Source organism: Chrysoperla carnea, chromosome 1 (genome assembly GCF_905475395.1).
Source record: "Chrysoperla carnea chromosome 1, inChrCarn1.1, whole genome shotgun sequence".
In the NCBI taxonomy this organism is placed as follows: Eukaryota; Metazoa; Arthropoda; class Insecta; order Neuroptera; family Chrysopidae; genus Chrysoperla; species Chrysoperla carnea.
Genome location: NC_058337.1, coordinates 71,699,346 through 71,721,396, shown reverse-complemented (window position 1 = coordinate 71,721,396; position 22,051 = coordinate 71,699,346). Strand labels below are relative to the sequence as shown.

The window sequence follows — 22,051 nt, the reverse complement described above, 5'->3', positions numbered from 1 at the left end:
AGCGTTTTTTCAAAGGAATTTTCAAACTTAGACCCATAAAGCCAAAATATGATTCAACCTGGGACACAGAACCAGTTCTAAGTAAAACAGCCAATTTGTACCCGTTAACCCAATTATCTTTACAGCAATTAACGGTAAAATTGATAATCCTGCTGGCTTTAGGAACAGGACATAGAATGCAAACCTTTGCCTTAATCTCAATAGACAATATCCCACAATACGAAGACAGCGTTCGAATAAAATTCCAGCTATCATAAAAACTTCTAGATCAGGAGCTTTGCAACCGATTTTACATATCCCGTTCTTCGCGGATAAACCAGAACTCTGCGTGGCGAGCACGCTACTCAGATCCCTTGTCACAAAATTTATAAGAGCCGATGAAAAAAAAAGACTATTCATATCTATTCGTTACACAATGCTGGTTCATCTCAAACATTAAGTCGTTGCATAAAGGCTTATTTAACAGAGTGTGGAGTACATGAAAAATTGTATGCCAATAGTAATCGACATGCATCCACATCAAAAGCAGAAATCTAGATCTCATACGAAAAACAGCTGGATAATCCGAGAGATCGCAGGAGTTTACCAGATTTTACGAAATACCAATAACAAGTCGATTTAATCACTTTGCGGAAGCAGTTCTTCTTAACTCTTCCAATGAAAACATATCGAAATAGTCACTTATTTAATAATTATAAAAACAGATTGACAATTAGAGTAAATTGAAAAAAAAAAAAAAAAAAAAAAAAAAAAAAAAAAAAAAAAAAAAAAAAATTGTTCTCAGGCTCTGAACATCTACTCATGTAATCATGAGGCGAAAATTGCAGTATAATTAAACGATCAAACGAACTTACCTGTACGTGAAGTTCGATCGTAATTATACGATATTTTCGCCGAAATGATTACAGTCCCACCCATACACTAAATCCCTAGGAAATTCTTAAAGAATATCCTTTCCCATAATTTTCTCGAACAATTTTTTAGGCTTTGAAAGTTATGAAGATAGTTACAGTAAAAGGCCGCTACCTCTAAGGAAGGCGCCAAGTTCAAAACTTGAACTCTAAAAAACGTGGTTATAAGTAGCAACAAGAGATGTCACTACTCATGTAATCATTTCGGCGAAAATATCGTATAATTACGATCGAACTTCACGTACAGGTAAGTTCGTTTGATCGTTTAAGTATATTTCATTCTGAATAACTAGCTCTGAATGGGGGTGAGCAAAGTACAAAATTTTGAATTAGTTCAAAATAAAACATATTTTTGTATTTTTTTATCAGTTTTAAGCAAAAACGTACTCTTGTAATTTTTTCTCTAGATGTTTAGTTTTCGAAATAAAAATTCTTGAAAAACTAAAAATACAATATTCGATTTTAAGGAAAGTGTGTTATTTTTTCAATCTTTGAGGGAATTCGCTTAGCTTCGCAGCTGAAGCACTACGATTTTTTTTGTGGAAAATCGAATAAATAATAAAAATGTGCACAATTATGCCAGATAAAATTAATGTATAGTTTTTTTTTTAGTTTATGTATAGTTGAAGGAAAACGGTATTTAAAATTTTTTGTTTCCATTTTCCCAATTTTCCAAAAGCACCACAAGACAGAAACTTTAGGCATGTTCTTTTACGTCCTTTTAAATATCTATAACCCAATTTTCAACTTTAAAAATATCAAATCACTAATACACTCGAACGCCAGCAACTGAGGTTAAGATGTTAAATTTATTGAGATGTTAAATTTCATTCTTCCAGTTTAACTGAAATAATTCATATAAACATATATAAATTTTTTTTTTCTAAAATTACATTATGAATGATTACTATACAGCTAATATAATAAGTATTATTTCCAATGGTATGAATATATATCCATATACATACATCAATCAGTGTTAGGATTAGACATAGAGTTATTGGAATATATTCCAGTTATTTCTAGATTTAGGTCAGTTGTAACTAAAAACTCCCTCTTAACTATTTTAAAATCAATATACAATATTATATTATATATTTAAATTTGTTGTTGTTATTTAAATTCACAGACGTATCACAATCAATATTACTGAATGGTCAAGATATGTTTTACCCATTCGTTAGGGTTATATTTTAAGTGAAACACGGTGTCATTTTCACCCAAAATGGTAAAGAGAATAGGCTTTGTGCAAAAGAATAAAAGTTTATAATGATTAATCAGGATATGTAGATAACAAAACACAAAATTAATTTTTATAAAATATAATGATTATCATTATTTTTTTTAAATAAATTCTTTAAAATTATACATCCGGTCACGTGACAGCAAACACAAATCAGTTGTACTTAGAAAGTACTACTCCACGCCCTATGAAAGGCTACGTAAGGTTACAAATACAAAAACATGTAAACTTGCAAATACTTGTAACATGCATACTCAAAAATAGCTGTTTACAATTTATTTTTCAAAATATTAATACAACTGAGTTAAAAAAATATTAAGTTATAGTTGGAAATTGCATGATTTTCCATTGTTTGTTCTAATTATCAATAAGTAGTTACAGAGTAATTCTGTAATGAATATTGTCAAAAATTGTACGGTTTGACGGTAGTATGTATAATAACGAAAGCATATCATCAAAAGTCAATATTTGTATAATCTAAACACTCGAGACCTAGTGTTTAACTTTGTATAAAGTACTAATATGTATACAATGTACCTTGTTCCTTTTTTAGTTTTTAGGTAGTTATTGAAGTCTTGGAGATAGCAACTGTATCAAGACAAAATTGTGTTTTCTGGCCTAAATCATTTTCTATCAAATTCAATTTTTATTTGTTGGTTATATTTCAGTTTTAAATATAAGGTTAAATTTTGAGATGCTTATATTTTAAACGGCGTATCGTGATGTATGTGGGATTAAGCAAAGTGTAGAGATACTGAAACAACTTTTTTCATTGAATAAAAAGGCAAAAGATACCTACTTTATGTGCTGTCTCTTTTATTTGTGTATGGTACGTGCGTATGCTTTACTTGATTGTAAACCGTATGCACATACCATCTTTTCCGTAAAATATCATGCATCTATGGGCGTTGCAAACTATAGTTATTTTTTATATCGCTAGATAGAGTCGAAGGAGTTATTGTCTCCTTTATAATTACTTATCAAGTAAGAAAAAGAACTCATTATCCCCGGGTCATTAAAATACCAGGCTATTACTAGGCCTTTAGTGAACAGAACACTTTCACTTTTATGGTGGTGTTCACTGTTAGATTAAGTATTGTAAAGAGGTGGTGCTTATTAAAGGTATACTAGCATGTGATTCATACTATATTATAGTACTTTACTATAGAATACACTTCATTTATCATGGTTACTAAGACTTCCACTCTTTAATCAATGTTTAACAATGTTCATATGTGTACACTGGTACTACTTCTTCCCCTGCTAATAATAATTAGTATGTTCAAATTTATATTTAAAACGTATAACGTTTATCTCCAAGAGAAAGAAGTTTTGGGTGATGGGGTGGATTCTCCGTCCCTCAAACTTTTAAAAGCATTTCTATATTTAAGTATATTAAACTCGTAATATAATATTTAATCTATATCCATCCCGATAATTTAAATCAATCCCGTGTAATAAAACTTTTTTTTAACACAAATATATAAAATTTTTATAGTTTTCTCAACGATATAGTTGGTAGATCTTAAAATATCTTTTAGACTTCAAAATATGCCATTTTGGAAAAACACAATTTTTGCAATTTTAATTTTAATCCGCAATAAAAACTTCTGCAATTATGATTTCATGTTATTAACATGGAATACATGAAAGCCCTCGCACTTTGGTAAAATAACAAATACCTTAAATACAGCAAAGGTTCAAAAAAATTGTTTCCCAAATTTTTTTTTAAATTTTGTACATTCTAAACGCTTTGGTATAAATTTCTTCCAACCATATTTTTGTATTATTTGATTCATAGAAAATTACATTTTCCAAATCGCAGAAAATAATCACTCGGTGTATACGCAAAAAAAATTACATAACGATTGCATTTTTTTCGCGGAATAAAAAATTAAAAACCAAAAATACTTTTTTTGATAGGACGAGTATTTACGCCGCAAATCGCAAAAACCGTTTGCCACCTCTTTAAACCACCACCACTTTTCACCAGCCAAAATTCAGCTGTTCGATTTTTTACCCAACATTTGTAACCCCTTTATCGACCTTTTCCTGCTGAGTTTGCCCTGTAACGAATTATTTTTGTAAATTGTCTACTTTTTCAGTTAGTACGCTTAGTCCATTTCTAATCAAATTACAACTTTCTTATTTAAAGTGTTCATCTATCGATTACCAATTATGAAGAAGAGTGAGCTTTTCATTGAGCTTGAAAACCTAGGTCAGGTTTAATATCTGCGTAAGATGTGCGCCTATAGAACCAACATTTTTTGTTTAAAGTATTCTTATCGTTATAACTTTTTTTCGAGTATCAAGCATTTGTCAATTTAAAAAAGACATGCTGTATACTGCATTCATTACGGGTATATTTCCAAAAAAAATAGTGGGTGCATTTTAGAAATAGGCGTTTGGAAATTAAATTAAATTTTCTCGTAATGTGCAAATTAAATAGTTTACTGTTTTACGCAGGGGTTTTCAATATCAAATATTAGTATAATAATCGCAAAACACTTTTACTTTTACTTTAATAAGTAAGAAAGCTTTTTCAAAAAGTAGAAAACATGAGGCACTTTCCAGAACACTTTTTGTATTAAAACTTTTAAATCGCTAGCAATCTTGGTTTACTTAACTCATTGCTGAAAATATATAAAACAAAAGTATAATAAATTTCATTAAAACATGACGATAAATTAAAGCAAAAAAGTTTTAAAATTGTTTTACATGGCGTTAAAATGGAAATTTTAATTTGTAAATGAAATATATACAAAACATTTATAGGAATTATAACCACAAATAAGAATGAATGAGAATGTCAAATTCATGGAAATCACACAAATGTTTGTGGAAATTTATGTAAAGGTACGTTACCAGTTTGTTTTCGTTTACCACATAGAAAATACATAATACATGAAAAACCAAAAACTTAACAAATATTTATATATAGAAAAAGTATATATTCATTATAATAAAAGTTACCGTGTTCTAAAATAAATAATATTTAAAACTACTGTTTTATACCGAGTGTTTATAAGAAATACATCACTAAAAATGAGTGGCAGTTATTAAACAAACATAATTAATAGTTAAAATCTGCGGCAAACTCGATTGAAAAATTTATTTAGCATCCAAGGTTCAAAATCTGTGGCGAGATTACAATTTTATCACAATTATAAAATTTTCTAGCACTCTTTGAGGTACATACAAAAGTACTACAATGATGGTATGGCTTACTACAATGCTGGTATGGTATAGAGGCTGATACCTTAGTATATATGTTAGCATAAGTAATATTACAGTATTTAATAGGGCTATCCCCCAGAAGTATTGTGCGTATCGCCAACCAGTATGTGCCAGACGCCTATAATTCAATCACTCGTCTATAACTATTGCTAATGTTATAGTCTACAGTACAGAGGGGGTATGATTTCGTGACTATCACTCTCACAAAACTTGTGAGTGGCTTCATTTCAGTGTAACCTACAACATTTTTATTTACGTAAACTTTGGAAATTTGGGTGATAGCATAATAAAACATATAGTCGTTAAACTGACATGTTTAAGGTTAAGGTCTGACAAAACGGCTCATGTAATATGTAGGCCCGTATGTACATTTAATTTTACTTCTATTTATTAAACAATTGTGTAAAAATTAGCCGGTTGTTCATAAATTTTCATACCCCCGTTTTTCCGACATGTTGGGAGAGGAGGTCACACCAAACGGCCCAATACTTTTGTTAGCCACTATTATTCTCTCATATTATATTTATATATCTTCTTGCATTCAAGAAAACAAGAAACGGTTGTTAATATTTTTTCAATTGGTCGTTTAATTGACATGTATCCCGTCTTCCGTATGTTGAAAGCGCCCCAATTTCAAAGTTTTCGTAAATGTAAATATTGTAGGCTACACTGAAATGAAAGCCACTCACGAAGTTTCGTAAGTATGTTAATCACGAAACTATACCCCCTCTCTGTACTGTAGACTAGACTTTCCCTCAATGGTCAAATCAGTATGGCGTTCACAGTGATACTGACATAGTAATATCCACAAAAAAATACTTGGGTTGCAACTTATGTCATTTTGAATACGCCAGATATTCTTGAAATGTTCTGATTTTAGTTATATGGAAGATGGCATAACTCTTATAGCTACCATTTGCGGACATTCAATTAAGCAAAGAGAAAAGTTTTATTGACAACTCTTTTGTTATGTTCTAATGCCAGTAGTCCAGGTTACAATCAAAATTGGACAGGGTTGACAGGCTTGGCCTGAAGTATATTGTTAGACTTTTCTAGATTTTTTACTTCAAATATTAATTAAAAACTTCTTCAAATAGTTGAAATTTTTGGAAAACACTTGGTAGAAATAATTCATCGCTACGTTGTTAAGTTAGTTAAACGTATAATATTTTATGTAAAATTAAGTTAACATTGTACCTATTATAAATTTAAATTAAATTATTTTATTTTATTATAAAAAAAATTCGTATAATAATAATTATTATAATTTTTAATAAGTAAATACTGAAATTGTTCTTCCACCACATCACACCGTTTCTTTAATGGTAAAAAGTAAAAACTTATTTAAATAATTTTCACGATTGAAATGAAATCTAAATAATGTAAATTAACACATCTATTTATTTAAGAATGTTACCTAGTTATAAGCATACAAAAAGAAAACTATTAGAGAAAGAGTATAGAAAACTTTAATTACATGGAAAAATAGTTGATGCGAAAGAATAAGTTAAAAACATATTCTTAGCTAATTATGTTTCTCCTGAGTATCTAATTCACAAAATATCAAAAAAGCAGATTCCGACGTTTCGTTTATGAAATATACAAAACTAACTACTAAAGATAAGACGATAAAAATTTTCCAACGTAATTATTTTAATGGTAATTGTGTTTGTTATCGCAAAACAATCATCTAAACATTATAGCCAAATTAATTAAGCCAATATTTTCAACCATAATAATACATATTCTTACCGGGTAATGTTTCAACACTTTCCAATAAGCGACGTGTAACATCTTCTTTTAAACATAGTTCATGTAATGTTTCTTCATCAATCGTTGGAAATATTTGTTCTGGATTCAATGCTTTACCACAACAACGACTCAATAAATTACCAAAAGTATCAGCCAATTCAGAATTTAATATACGACATAATTTTGTTTCGCTGTAATCTGTAACAAGTAAAAATAACCAGTTGTACTTCTATTATAAAACTCATCAACAACACCTGTCTATCTTTCCGCTTATAGATCAAGTACTACAAAACCGAAAATTTGGAATTTTCTTTATTTTTCTGAAAATTTTCAAGACAAAAGAATGGGAAAAAATACCCAATATTTCAATTTAACAAGAAATTGATTAATTTTTTATTTAAGCTGTTAAAATGTGGTTTTTCAAAATAAAATATTAATAACACCACTTCTGGTGTTCCAAAACTCCGAAAATTGTTAAGTTTATCCAATTATTGTAGAGTGAAAAGAAAGATTAATAAAAATCGAAAGTCATATGGACTAATTCGATTCTAAATAGCATGTACCATGCCAATATTAAGAAAGCAAATCCAATATAGTACAGTTAATAAGCCGGGATGTATTAGAAAAGTTGGGAAACAGCACCCATTTTAATGACACTTTTTGTAACATGTTTATACGATCCCAAAGAACATTCAGTCAACTAAACCTAGTCATAGTGGGGCATAGATCCTTATTTATACTCAAAATTGTCATCTAGTAGGTACGAATCTGTCAAATTACAAGGATTCTGAAAATCGTGCCATTTTTGACCCAAACTAAGTATTTATCGGCCAAATTATGCTCTGAGAGGTGTTTTTCACTGACGAATCCGATTTCGGATTACACGGATTCTGTCACATCTTCCGAAAATCGTGCCATTTTTGCTTGTAAAAAAATAAATATTTGTTTCTGATCATACTCTCTAGAAACAATTAATATGTTGATATAATTGTATTTTTGACGCTTTTTTGTTAAATTCTAGACAAAAAAAAGTCACGATTTTTGAAAGACGTGACAGTACCGTGTAATCCGACACTTATTCGTATTCGGTGATAAAAAATAACAGCTGGATGACAAAATTAGGCAACATTTCAACAACAAAAAATTGGGCTAAATTTGCCCTCTATGACTAGGATAAGTTGGCTGAATTTGCCTTGGTGTCCTATGAAGACGTTACAAAATGTTTCATTGAAACCGGCTTATTCCCTATATATTTCAAGTATATTTTGAACTCATTGCATACAAAACGTTTTGAATGAATAATAATATTTGACAATATTTGTTTAACACACCTATGTCGATCTTACTGAACAATCATATACAAAAATAATTAATGAAACTTTAGAAAAGTTTATTTGCATTTTGTATTGATACAGTATAAGCATGTATGGTAGCTACAATAATAATAAATCAGTTATAAAAAATATATTTTATAGAAAACAGTATGTAGTATTAACGTGTTATAGAAAAAGTGTAAATTTAATTAAAAAATAAATATGCAATGTTTTTAACCTGTATATTATGCAAGCAATACAGGGATACCGAACGATTAACCTCCTTTGATCTAGTTGTTGTATAATGTTAACTTAATATGTAAACGAAACCAGTAAAATACCTATTAGTAAATTCATGAAAAGTAGGTTCTTTCGATAATAATTTCTATATATATTAACACATTAGTACTAATGTATATATATATATATATATATATATATATATATATATATATATATATATATATATATATATATATATATATATATATATGCCTTAACCAACGGAGCTAATAGGGCGACAAAAAACTATTAAACATAGGAACTGGGGATTGGCTTCAATTCTTTCAAATTTCTTATACTTTCAAAATGATATGTCAAAACTAAACTAATGCCAAAGTCCATAGTTTTTGTTTTAATCTGCAAAAACTGAAAAAAGTCCGAAAATTTTTCAGTTTTTTCACGTATTACGTAGGAAGCACAACTTTTTTTTCCTTGCAAAGCGTGGTTCCACACTCCGCTAAGGGGCCCAAATAATATGCCAAAAAAATAAACCGCGTTTTGTGATTTTAGCTTTTTTTTTTGTAAGATTTTACAGGCGTAATATCAATGTATATGCATTTAAAGCATTTAATTATTGTGCCTATAAATAAATGTTATACAATTATTACAAGTAGTTTTATCATGACAATTTAATGATGAAGCCATGATGATTGGACCTCCCATTCCTTTAACTTTGATTTTTAAGTGTTTAGAATTGTTGAACGATCATACCCCTAAACTTTTTTTAAGCAGAAGTTGGAACATACTTTTTAAATGAAAAAAAATAACTAATTTTTTATTAACGAGTATATATACCGACCAGATCTAAACCACTTATTGGCAAGTAGAAATAGTCTAATTTTTGTGAACGGATCGATAAGGTTGATATCATTTTTTGTCATGACGACCATTTTTTATGTATAGATAAATGACGGTCTGATGATGAACTTAGCGGATTGGATCGACACTCCTTTGATTTTTGAAGTAATTGGAATTTTTGGGCGATCATACCCATAAAGTTGGAAAACACTTTTTAAAAAATCAACTTTTTTTAACAAGTATATATAACGACAATATCTAAACGTGACACATATATGAACTTCTTAAATTTTATTACATGATACTAATTTATAAAAAACATTTCATTATAAAGTTTTGTCCACTTTGCTAAATAAAGTGAAATAATCGTAGAATAGTTCTGACCACGAGGCTTGGATATAAAATCTGGTGATAATAACAAGAAAAATCTCACTACATATGCAAATTTTAAATGGTTAAATACGTAGTTTTTTATTTTGAGCGCATGTGTTGTTTCAAGTATTTTATTTATTTCCGGCTTGATTTCTGGAATCAATAAAACTTTGTTTATTTAATTAGAAATAAAGCCCATAAAAATTTTTTATCATGTGTGGATCCTTCTGGTTGATTTCTGTACTCATAAAATATTGCAGGCGTTGCGTTAAAAGCATGTATTCTAGATCCATTAAAAAAATTGTTACATGTATAAAACTGTCTAACGACCTTTTTTTCGTGTACCGGCGCCGGCGGTAAATAAAAATTTTACTATAGAGAATAATCATCGCCACTCTGTATCTGCCCGTACAGAGGATGCATGAGTGTTTCATTAATTTAAAATATATTATTTTTTTATTAAGCGTTAGTACAAATTTTATAGTGTATAAAAAAGCATAAATAAAATAAAATATAAAATAAAAACTAAAAGACACAAACATACCGTGGTACGTAAGACGTTTGTGGGCCTGGTCAATAGCTTTTTAATCTAGGAAATATACACTTATATTGGCCAAGGGTGTAGGCTACTACAATCGTGGAAATCTGGAAATTGTTATAAAGGTGTTGTCTCGGTATAGACATGGTATCAGCAAATTCTTTTTGTTTTCTTATTCACGATATTACTATCATATTAATGTTATTATTATTATTATATAATTACCATACAAATTTGAAATCAATTAAAAATTTACACTGAGAAAATAAAGTTTTTTTTTGAAGAATGAGAGAAATGATCATTCTTAAACTAACATCGTAATTCAAAAAATACACTAATCTCACATAGACTTTGATGCACTTAAATTTGTAAAAGAGAACCATTTTCTGTAAATGTACCTTTTATGGGACATAAGTCAAAAATTAATAAAAGTTTCGAAAATTTTTTGGCTTTTTGAACATCTTTCAAATAGCAGCACAAAAATCAGCGCATACTTCAAAAAAACTCTTTTTACATGCAACCAAAGAGGCATAAAGCATTTCCACCTTTCCTCGAAATAATTAGTCTACAAACTGTATGAAGCTTGGCAATTGACTGATGTTAAAGTCGTAGATTTTCTTGAAAATATTGGACATATAACTCACAATAAATAAGTCGATTTTTTTGTATATGTTAAACTCACAGAATGCTTAGTAAGAAATTAAAATTACTAATGGTACTATCGATTTGTTGGGTGTTGGTTGCATGGAAGACCAAAATTACGTCTTTAAGCTTAAATAAAATTTGCAAAAATATTTAGATTCGCTCTAAAATCTTGGTAAAAATAAGACTCATAGGAAAGTTAACCTGACGACGGAAAAATCAATTATTTTTCTTATACCTTATCGACAAATTAAAAAAATGGCCATTATTTTTATCTCAAAGAGTTTTGTTGGCTGTATTTTATATGCGCGCGGTGATAACAATAACTTTCAAACAGAAAGTGAATACCTGTGTTTTTCTATGTCACTTAATATACACACAAAAGATTCATCTAAAAGGTAGATAGAATAAAATATTCTGTAATGAGAGTGCAAACAAGAAACAAAGAAGCAACAAGTTACACAATATTATACACACAAAGATGTCTAACACAAAAACCAACTTTACATGTTGATATTAAAACCAAAGAATATATTTTACGTTAAATATACAATATATTCTATTTAGTTTAAATTTAATTTAAAAAATAAGTGGAAACAAACAATTGACTGAATTAATTGTTGAAATACCATGTATAGACAACGTTGATTAGGCAATATTTATTTTTTTTGTCATGTTGGTAAAGAAGACCACTCTTGCACACAAACTTATAAGAATAGCATTTCTCTCTTTCTCTCTCTCTTCTATGCAATAAACAAACAAACACATGATATATGTAACCTATAAACTATAAAATATTTACAATAGGTACATGTATACATGCTATATAATGTTTTTAATCTAATTTGCGCTCTCACGGGTAAACAGTGATGCTTACGTGTTTCAAACAAAAGTTGTTAATTTTTTTTATAAGGAACATTTTTTTCGTTTAAACTTTTGTTTTATCTCTAACAGTTTACAAGATGAGTCCTACGAATCCAATTGACCTAAGTTGCTCATTTACGAATTCGACCTCACTTCTTACGCCCTAAGCACGCTATAAAAAAGCTTATTATCTCTTTTTGGTTTTGAGTTATTGTGTCCGCAGACGGACAGATTGATAACAGACATTCAGAAATGAATTGTAATTAGATGATTTTATGAACACCTATACCAAAAGTTTATTCGTACCATCAATATTTTTAAGCGTTACAAACTTGGGACTAAATACAATATATCCTAATATATTTCATATAAACATGGTATAAAAAATAGAGCTTTGAAATATTAAAATTTATTTTGAAAATTCAGTGAGTAGAAAACGAGACTCCGACTGAGACAAACTACAACGGTGGGATGTAATCTGACTGTGATAAACCAAAAAGGAAGGTTGTTGTATTTTTATGTACAAATGTATGTTCAGAGGGTTTTCGCAATGTTTTGAATTAATCAATTTCAGCTATGAGAGTGAGACATAAGTGGGGATTTTTTAATTCCCTTCATGATGTGGGCTAAGTTTGTTAAGAAAGAACAAACGTTAGATATCTTTGATACGTAATAAATTTACAGGCTTTAAAATTCTGAAATTTTTTCTTTAATAGTATAAATTATATTTTCTACAATTTTGCTCATTATAAAAATTACAACTTGACTAATATTATCCAAGAAATTCTCAAAATTAGAAACGGAATTCGACGAATCTGTATTTCGTTAATAGTCAATTTTATCTTCGATTTTATCTTTTTTATTCTTCTATTGCGATATTTATTCGGATTTTTTAACAATTTGCCTCCTCATATATGCTATAAATATCAAGTAGCAAACTGATACCTATATATATAAGAATTCAAGCTGACTGATCGATCAACACACAGCTCAAGCCGCTAGGTCTAGAAGACTGAAATTTTGTACATACGTTCTTTGAATGACGTAAGTGTGCAATAAGAAGAGATTTTTGAAATTCAACTCCTAAGGGTTTAAAAAGGGGATGTGAATTTCGTATATGAGAAACTCATGATCAAAATTAACTTATATACTGAGTTTTATCAAAACCTTTTGATAAAATCAAGAAATTCGCAAAAAAAAATTTTAATTTGGAAGTTGATGAAATTCAGTGAATTGGGTAATTTTGACCCAAAAAGTATAAAAATCAGGTAAATTTAATGATTGGACCTACAGAAAGTTACAACGTCAGCGAATATCATGGACGAAACTTCATTTTCAAAAAAGTTGGAGTTCCCCACCAAAAAATGTTAATCCATTAAATTGTGAACAAAAGAGTGGATAAGTGAAGGCTATAACGTGATAGTCTTAAGGGGAAATTGCCCAGCAAAGCGGACGGGTATTGCAATAAAAGTCAAGCAACAATTAGATACATTTGAAGTTCTTTACTGAAAATGGATAATGTTTAAACAAAGATTATTCAGTTTAAAGGGAGGGAATAATATATCTCTATTACTATTGACTTCGGAAAAAAAATATGAATACCAAATATCTTATTAATTAGAAAAAGATAATTTACTTTTTCAAAAAAAGTAAAATCTTTTTCCGCTTTAAAACTCACCAATTTGATATTTTTCAGAGTTACAGACATTGATAATAGACAAGAATGTGCGCAGAAATTTTAAAGAGATACGTTGATATTTTTCAACGATTTGTCTCCTGTTATTGCTATAAAAATCAAGCAGCAGACATTTGGTATCGATCATCATACTCTCATAAAATGTATGTATGCAGCATATGAATGAATAATGATATAATACGATGATATTTATTATTATTGTATTTTATGAAGTTCTTTAAATATTTTGATATTCTATTCGAGTCAAATATCTTTCAATACTTGATATATTCATAACAAAAAAATATATAAATGTTTTCTTTTAAAAAAATTAATAAAAAAATTATTTTGTTTATATGCAGGGTGCGCCATATTTTATGTCGGTATGTAAACATTGCAGAAGTTTGGCATTTGTAAACCGATTGAGATGATTAGACATGTTTTTGAAACGTCAATTCAGTACAATTTTAACCATAAATCGTTAACCGAAACAATGTGACGAAATACTAACGTTGTACATACCAAATAGTCGTTCATCTATATATTGACTCAATGCACATATCGTTGAAAATATCATGACCAACAGGCACCGTTTGACAACACTATTCGTCGTCTGGTGTTTTTGTGGAACATGAGACAGTGGTAGATCGTCAACATTCCGTTAATCAACGACCAATGTGTTCCAATTATCTGTTTGAATCGATCAGAGAGAGCCTTGCACTCGAATATTAAACAGTCATTCTAATGGTTGAAACTAAATCTGAATTTTTAAACAAATTTTGATGACCGGCGGGGCTCATTTCACACTCTCTAGAGGCGTTAATATGCAGAATTGCCGCATTTGCAGAATGGAGAATCCTCACGGGATTAATGAAACGCCATTACATACCCAAAAAGTGACTGTTTATGCCAACGCAGATAAATGGCACATTTTGTTTTGGTTAATAGAGGCGGGCACTTGACTGATGTATCCAAAAAGTATCAAATTGAATAAAAATAGCGCATACACAGAAAGCGGTTGTTTTTTCAGAAGTTATTCAATGTTTACATATCGACAGAAAATATGGCGCACCATATACAAATACAAAGACATTCATAACTGTATATACAAAATATGTATATATACAAAATTCTAAAAAATCTACAGCTTCGTTCTACATTCAATTCATGATTTTTTAAGCATCTTTCTAACGATATAAAATAGTAGAAATTTTAGTGACGCAGGAGCCGCGTATGATATGCTGATTTTGGTAGAGGAAAATTAAACTAATAAATAAATAAATAAATAAATAAATAATACTAAAAAACTTACAATTGTGAATTAAGCTACTGAGCATTTAGTGTAGGTACGGTTAGTAAGACGTACACCATACTGATAAAGTTTCATATACATATTATTTTTAATTATTAATATTGTTACGATGTAACCATTCATTAGTGTGAAGTTGTCTTCATATTCAACCTTCTTGCGGTTAGCACTAGCCTTCATTTTATCTATTGGTCTGTTAAACGTCAAAAATGTTAGGGTTTTTGTTTTTTTTTTAATAATAAATGTAGTGGGGAGAAAATTCGTTAGATGGTTATAAAAATTAAAATACGGCTTCCTCTTATGTGGTGGACCGTGATGGAAGACAGAGCACTGACATTCGATGAGGATAACCAACATGGCTTACCAGATCACAATGTGGTTTAGTGGTTTTTAAAAAATTAAAAAGAATTGAAAGTACGATAATTACGAATATACACGATGTCTCGAAGGTACTGTTAACTTTTGATTTTGCTTTGCTTGCATTTTTATCAATCAATCCACGCTATGTCGAGGTAAATTTTAATAATTTTAAATCGATACATACGTATCAATTGGTCCAAGGATGTTGCGTTATGGTTTTTTTTTATATTCACGGCGTGAAAGGCGCTTAGACTATTTGTAATAGTTATATAAAACGTTTTCAAGAAAAATCTAACACGTGCCTTCTGAAGAAGTTTTGTATGCTTATGTCGCGGTTTTTGCAACTACAAACGTGTTAATCGTTTCATGTCTACACATTCTAGATTTTGTTGATAAATTTTGGTCGGTATATACCGTTTTAAGTAAGTTTTAAAAATTAATATATGGTTAAGATTGTTTTGTAAACTCGTGTTAGTAGCGCGGTTTATTATGGCGTTTTCATTTTAAGTATAGGTAAAAACGTATTAAAGTTTCATTATGGTACGCTCTGTTTTCGTTGGTAAAATTTAAGTCGATACATATATACATGTTTTCGTAGATTACTAGGTTTAATTTTAGTGAAGGTTGCGATTAATCTACAGTAGACGTAACGCGTCATGTCGAACGCACTTGTTAAGTTTTTCTTGATAGTTTCCGTAAATTAGTTTAATATTGTTGTTCGTTATAACGTCGTTATTCTTATTTAAGTTGGTGTAAAACGTGTCGAACGTTTCACTATTATTCAAGTCTGATTTTGTGATAAAATTTATTTCGGTATGTATACGCATATGTATGAATATGTACTTTATTGCGTTTTTGGTAATTTAAGTTCTTGCTAAAAATTGTCAAATACTATGTTTTTGATATTGTTAATTAAATAGTTACCTACCTTTAGGTTGTTTGAGTAATTCATTACATTTTTTTTGGTAATTTAAGTCTTGTTTGAAAAATTACCAAAAAAAATGTAATGAATTACTCAAACAACCTAAAGGTAGGTAACTATTTAATTAACAATATCAAAGACATAGTATTTGACAATTTTTAGCAAGAACTTAAATTACCAAAAATGCAATAAAGTACATATTCATACATATACATATACATACCGAAATAAATTTTATCACAAAATCAGACTTGAATAATAGTGAAACGTTCGACACGTTTTACACCAACTTAAATAAGAATAACGACGTTATAATGAACAACAATATTAAACTAATTTACGGAAACTATCAAGAAAAACTTAACAAGTGCGTTCGACATGACGCGTTACGTCTACTATAGATTAATCGCAACCTTCACTAAAATTAAACCTAGTAATCTACTAAAACATGTATATATGTATCGACTTAAATTTTACCAACGAAAACAGAGCGTACCATAATGAAACTTTAATACGTTTTTACCTATACTTAAAATGAAAACACCATAATAAACCGCGCTACTAACACGAGTTTACAAAACAATCTTAACCATATATTAATTTTAAAACTTACTTAAAACGGTATATACCGACCAAAATTCAATCACGCGTCAGAGATTTGTCTCAATATTCTGAGCAGCAAAGTTTAAGTCCGTCCGTCTCTAATCCGTTAGGTCACACCCAGTTTGAATCGAATGGTGTGCCAAAGGTCGAAGCTTTATTACGGTCGACTACAGATTCGTCTGCTTTACATGCCCAACTGGCCACGTGTAGTTCTCAGGAATGCACTTTTAATGATTTAAATTCATATTCGTCTCCGAACAGAAATTCGGTTCTCGACGTTAACGCCCCTCAGGCTATGTGTAGTTTTCAATGCTGCACCTTAAAGGGACATAATTGCCCAAATAGGGTTCCGAACATGGTTTCGGCCCATGCTTCAAACGCAAATTCGGTCTGTGGATCTGGCAACGGTTATTCTTGCGTCCAAGGTAGCTCACAATTTTCGACTTCAGATATCAATAAATCCAATTCTTATAGTAATCATAATTCTAATAATTCATATCCAAGTAATCGTCGGGTACTCACTTGTAGCTACTGTAAATTTAGAGGTCATCATATTTCAGAATGCCGTAGAAGAAGGTATAATAATTCGCGTTTTTCAAATTCTAGGGTACCTAACCAAAATTCTTCCGTTGCAAATCAGAATCGTGAATCCTTGAATCGCAATGTTTCTTTTGCCAGCTCCAATACACCGAATCCAAAAAACTAATTACTGAACCTCGACATGTTCAAACAAAACTTCCGTTAGTCTACCTCTCATTTTACAATTACCAAATTCTCACGTTGCTCGATTCAGGTAGCACATTAAATTTAATCACTACAAGATGTCTCCAAAAAATTTTTGATCCCTGTAGAATAAAAATTCAAGTAGCTGAAATCGAAGCGTATTTGCCTGGTGCTTTATCTTTAAAGCTGAACAAATTTTGTCTTTTACATTTTAAATTAGGTTCGTATTCATGGACTGCTAAATTCTTTATTACCGAATTTTTACCATACGACGTAATTATTGGGTCCAAAAAAATAGTAGAGTGAAAATATTCCAGAACAAAACTCAACATGGTATTCGGTAACACGATTCTTTTGTTACGATTTTTTCCGACGAAACGACAAAGTAAACCATCACGAATAAAGAAGTTTTTAACATTTTTGCCTGACTTTATGTCAGCGTAAACGGAACTACAATATTCTGAAAGCCTTTGAGCTTCACGTACTGATAAATACCCTTGCGGAGTAGAATGAACTAATGTATTTAATAAAGCCACTGGGTCAGATTCTGAAATACTTTCCTCTTTAACATTTTTATCATTAACATCAAACAAGCGTGACAGAGCGTCACTCACAAAATTGTCCTGTCCGCGAACGTGAATCGGGGTAAAGTTAAAACGTGACATCTGGAGAATCCAGCGCGAAAGTTTATTGAAAGCTTGTGGTTGCTTGAAAATCCAAATTAATGACCTTGCGTCAGTTTCAAGGACGAATTCTCTCTCCAAAAGATAATCTTTGAAATGAGCTAAAGATTTTACGACTGCCAACAATTCAAGTTCATGAGCACAATATCTAAACTCAGCGTTTTGGAGTCTTCTAGAAAAAAATTCTATGGGATGCCTGCCATCGTCAAAATCTTGGCTTAATGTGCCAGCAATACCTTTGGAACTAGCGTCCGTGGTCAAAATAAACTTTCTTTTAAAGTCAGGAAATCTTAATAATGGGGGGGAAATTAATGCCTTTTTTAACTTTTCAAACGATTCATAATGTACCGACTCTATAATGAATTTTGCGTTTTTCTTTTTAAGAGCGTTCAAGGGTGCGACTATTGTACTAAAATTTGGGATAAATTTTGAATAGAAGGCACACATACCAACAAATTTTTGTAAGTCTTTAAGCTTTCTAGGAAACGATAAATTTATAATAGCTGCACATTTATCAGGATCGGGAACTCGACCTTGATTTGAAACGACATGGCCCAAAAGTTTTAAACGAGTCATACATAGTTTAACTTTATCCGGGTTCACTGTTAAGTTCAATTCTTTGAATTTTGACAAAACTCTATTAATTTGAGATAGATGTTGGTCCAAGGATGAACTATAAATGATTAAATCATCATAATATTGTAGAAAAAATTGTTCTTTTCTAAACTGAGCGAACTCTCTGACTAGATATCTATTTAAACCTTGAGCGGAATTTACTAAACCAAAAGGCAACACTGAAAAGGCATACTGACCCACCTGCGTAATGATTGCTGTAATATGGCGCGAGTCCTGGCTTAACGGAATTTGGTAAAACGATTGATTTAGATCAAATACAGAAAAGTACTTTGCGGATCCTAGACTATTAAAGATTGTGTTCATTTTACATGCACTAAACGGATCAAACTGAATTTTAGTATTTAAAAAACGATAATCAGCGCATAACCTAACACCACCCGACTGCTTAGCTACGAAAAATACTGGTGAGGCGTATGGACTCTGACAGGGGAATAATATACCCGATTCTACTAATTCATTAATATGTTCCTCCAATAAAGGCAGCTTGTCCGGAGGGAGATAGTACGGGCCTTTCCTGACGGGTTCAAAATCTTTTAGGATAATTTTGTACTCATAATTTCTAGCTCGTCCGGGAGTTTTGGTAAGTACCATAGGATAACTACTAATAATACTGTTAAGCCGCTTCTTTTGTAACTCGTTTAATTCAGCCTTAAATTCCGTAATGACCGCGATTGAGTTTTGAAGAAACTTTTGTTTTTCGAAAGGAATAGATACAGCAAGATTAAATGAGAATATGACCCGTGAAATTGAAAAATCTAACAAGATACCGCATGTAGACAGTGTATTGGACCCAATAATTACGTCGTATGGTAAAAATTCGGTAATAAAGAATTTAGCAGTCCATGAATACGAACCTAATTTAAAATGTAAAAGACAAAATTTGTTCAGCTTTAAAGATAAAGCACCAGGCAAACCACCAGATAAAGCACCAGTTAAATAGTGCTCCAAATCTGGCCTTAATACCTCCAAACGAAGTGTGGTCTCATTTATATATAGACTATATTGGTCCCCTAATTACATCTACTGATTCTTCCCGTTTTATTTTAGTGGTTGTTGATGGATTTTCCAAGTATGTCGTAGCGAAAGCTACACGAAGATCAACTGCGGATGTTACTACCGCTGTCTTAAGAGAGATTTTCTTACAATATGGTTTTCCTAAATTACTTACATCGGACAACGGATCGGCTTTTAGAGCACAGAAGCTCGCAGATTTTTTAATGGCTCATGGAGTGAAAGCAATTTTTACATCTGGATATAACCCAAAAAGCAATATGAGTGAACGTAATAACCAAAATATTAAAACGAATTTAACAGCCATTATGAAGCAGTATGGTTTACAACATAAGATGTGGAGTAATATGCTTCCATATGTCGTATATAATTACAATAGATCGTTTCATCAAACGATTAAATGTACGCCGGCGGTTGTGTTTTTTGGCAGAGAATTGAACACTTCAATGGATCTCGCACTCAATATTGATTTATGTGACGAAAAGCCAGACTTAAGTTTTGTAAGAAAAAACCTTAAAGAGTATTTTGTTAAAAAATCTAAGCCAACTCTCGATTACGCATCCAAGTTTAAAATAAACCAATTAGTTATGTTGAAGAATCATGCCTTAATATCTACAACTGAACGGGATAAGAAATTCATGGATAAATACAGTGGTCCTTATAAAATCGTTAGATTCACAACACCAGTTTCTGTGGAACTTCAAGAAATCGGCTCGGAAAATGTTAAGAAGTCGCACATCCAATATATCAAGCCCTACGGAAGTGGTAGCTAACTAATTTACGCGACTATTTATTAGATTAAACGCGTCATGTCGAACGCACTTGTTAAGTTTTTTTTGGTAGTTTCCGTAAATTAGTTTAATATTGTTGTTCATTATAACGTCGTTATTCTTATTTAAGTTGGTGTAAAACGTGTCGAACGTTTCACTATTATTCAAGTCTGATTTTGCGTCTGCAATCCACTAGAGTATCCAACTTTTGAGTAACCAATAATAATGTTGCAGCTGTGACAGATCTCCGTGTTTCTCCATCAATACTAACATTTGCTGATTCCGGCATCTTGATTCAATTTGTTTCTAACGAATTTTTTTATGTACTATTCTCGATCCATGCAATTTTTTCTCATAAAAAAAAAATAAACAAAGCGTTAAGTAAAATCAAAATAAACTCAAAACATACATATACATATATATAGCAAATTATTAAGGAAAATCTACACGAGAAAACGTTGCACCCACTGATGCATATTATTTCTGCTTACTACCAAATGTAACAATAAATATTCGAGTGAATATTTAACACGGAGATCTGTCACAGCTGCAACATTATTATTGGTTACTCAAAAGTTGGATACTCTAGTGGATTGCGTAAACCAGCTGACAGAAAATGTGTCACAACAAACCAGCAATGTTTCTAAGATGAGTATTAAACATAATTGTTCTTCTAACATTGAAAATTCGTTAATTCGTGACTTATCTACTCGCGTGCCGGTATTAAATATTCTTATTTCTACTTCCATAGTAGATTTCTGTATGGAAGTCGAAGATTTAATGACATTAAATGTTCTTAAACAAGATATGATTATAAAGTTTCTTACCTCAAAAATGTCGCCTGACTCTAGACAACTATGGGCTTCATTTATCATACAAGATTTGTCGTGGGTCGTTATTAAGCAGAGACTTTTGGCGTTGTTGTCACCATCTGAGCTTCACCAATTGGTGGACAAAAATATTCGTAGAAAACAGTATGTAAACGAAAAGTTTTTTACTTTCGCTTCCGATATTCGGAGGTATTCAAGGATTCTCTGTCCTAAGCTTAGTCCTGTTGAAGTTATTGAAATCATATTTTCTCATTTGAATCATTCAACCTTTGATCTCTTAAAGCTGTACCCTCAACCCAATAGCTATGATGAGTTAGAGAAACTCTGCGTTAAGGTTGAAGAAATTCAATCACGCGTCAGAGATTTGTCTCAATATTCTGAGCAGCAAAGTTTAAGTCCGTCCGTCTCTAATCCGTTAGGTCACACCCAGTTTGAATCGAATGGTGTGCCAAAGGTCGAAGCTTTATTACGGTCGACTACAGATTCGTCTGCTTTACATGCCCAACCGGCCACGTGTAGTTCTCAGGAATGCACTTTTAATGATTTAAATTCATATTCGTCTCCGAACAGAAATTCG

The 22,051-nt window shown here is 30.8% G+C and overlaps 1 protein-coding gene across 1 annotated transcript in view; it reads right to left on the bottom strand.

Moving 5' to 3' along the window:
• The window catches only part of LOC123301211 (methionine--tRNA ligase, mitochondrial), a gene marked incomplete at its 3' end in the record, with an annotated part of 158,096 nt that overhangs the window by 5,219 nt on the left and 130,826 nt on the right, over positions 1–22,051 (bottom strand). The window contains exon 6 of the mRNA XM_044883949.1: positions 7,144–7,341. Within this exon, the coding sequence (XP_044739884.1) occupies positions 7,144–7,341 (198 nt within the window). The remainder of the gene's footprint in view (positions 1–7,143; positions 7,342–22,051) is intronic.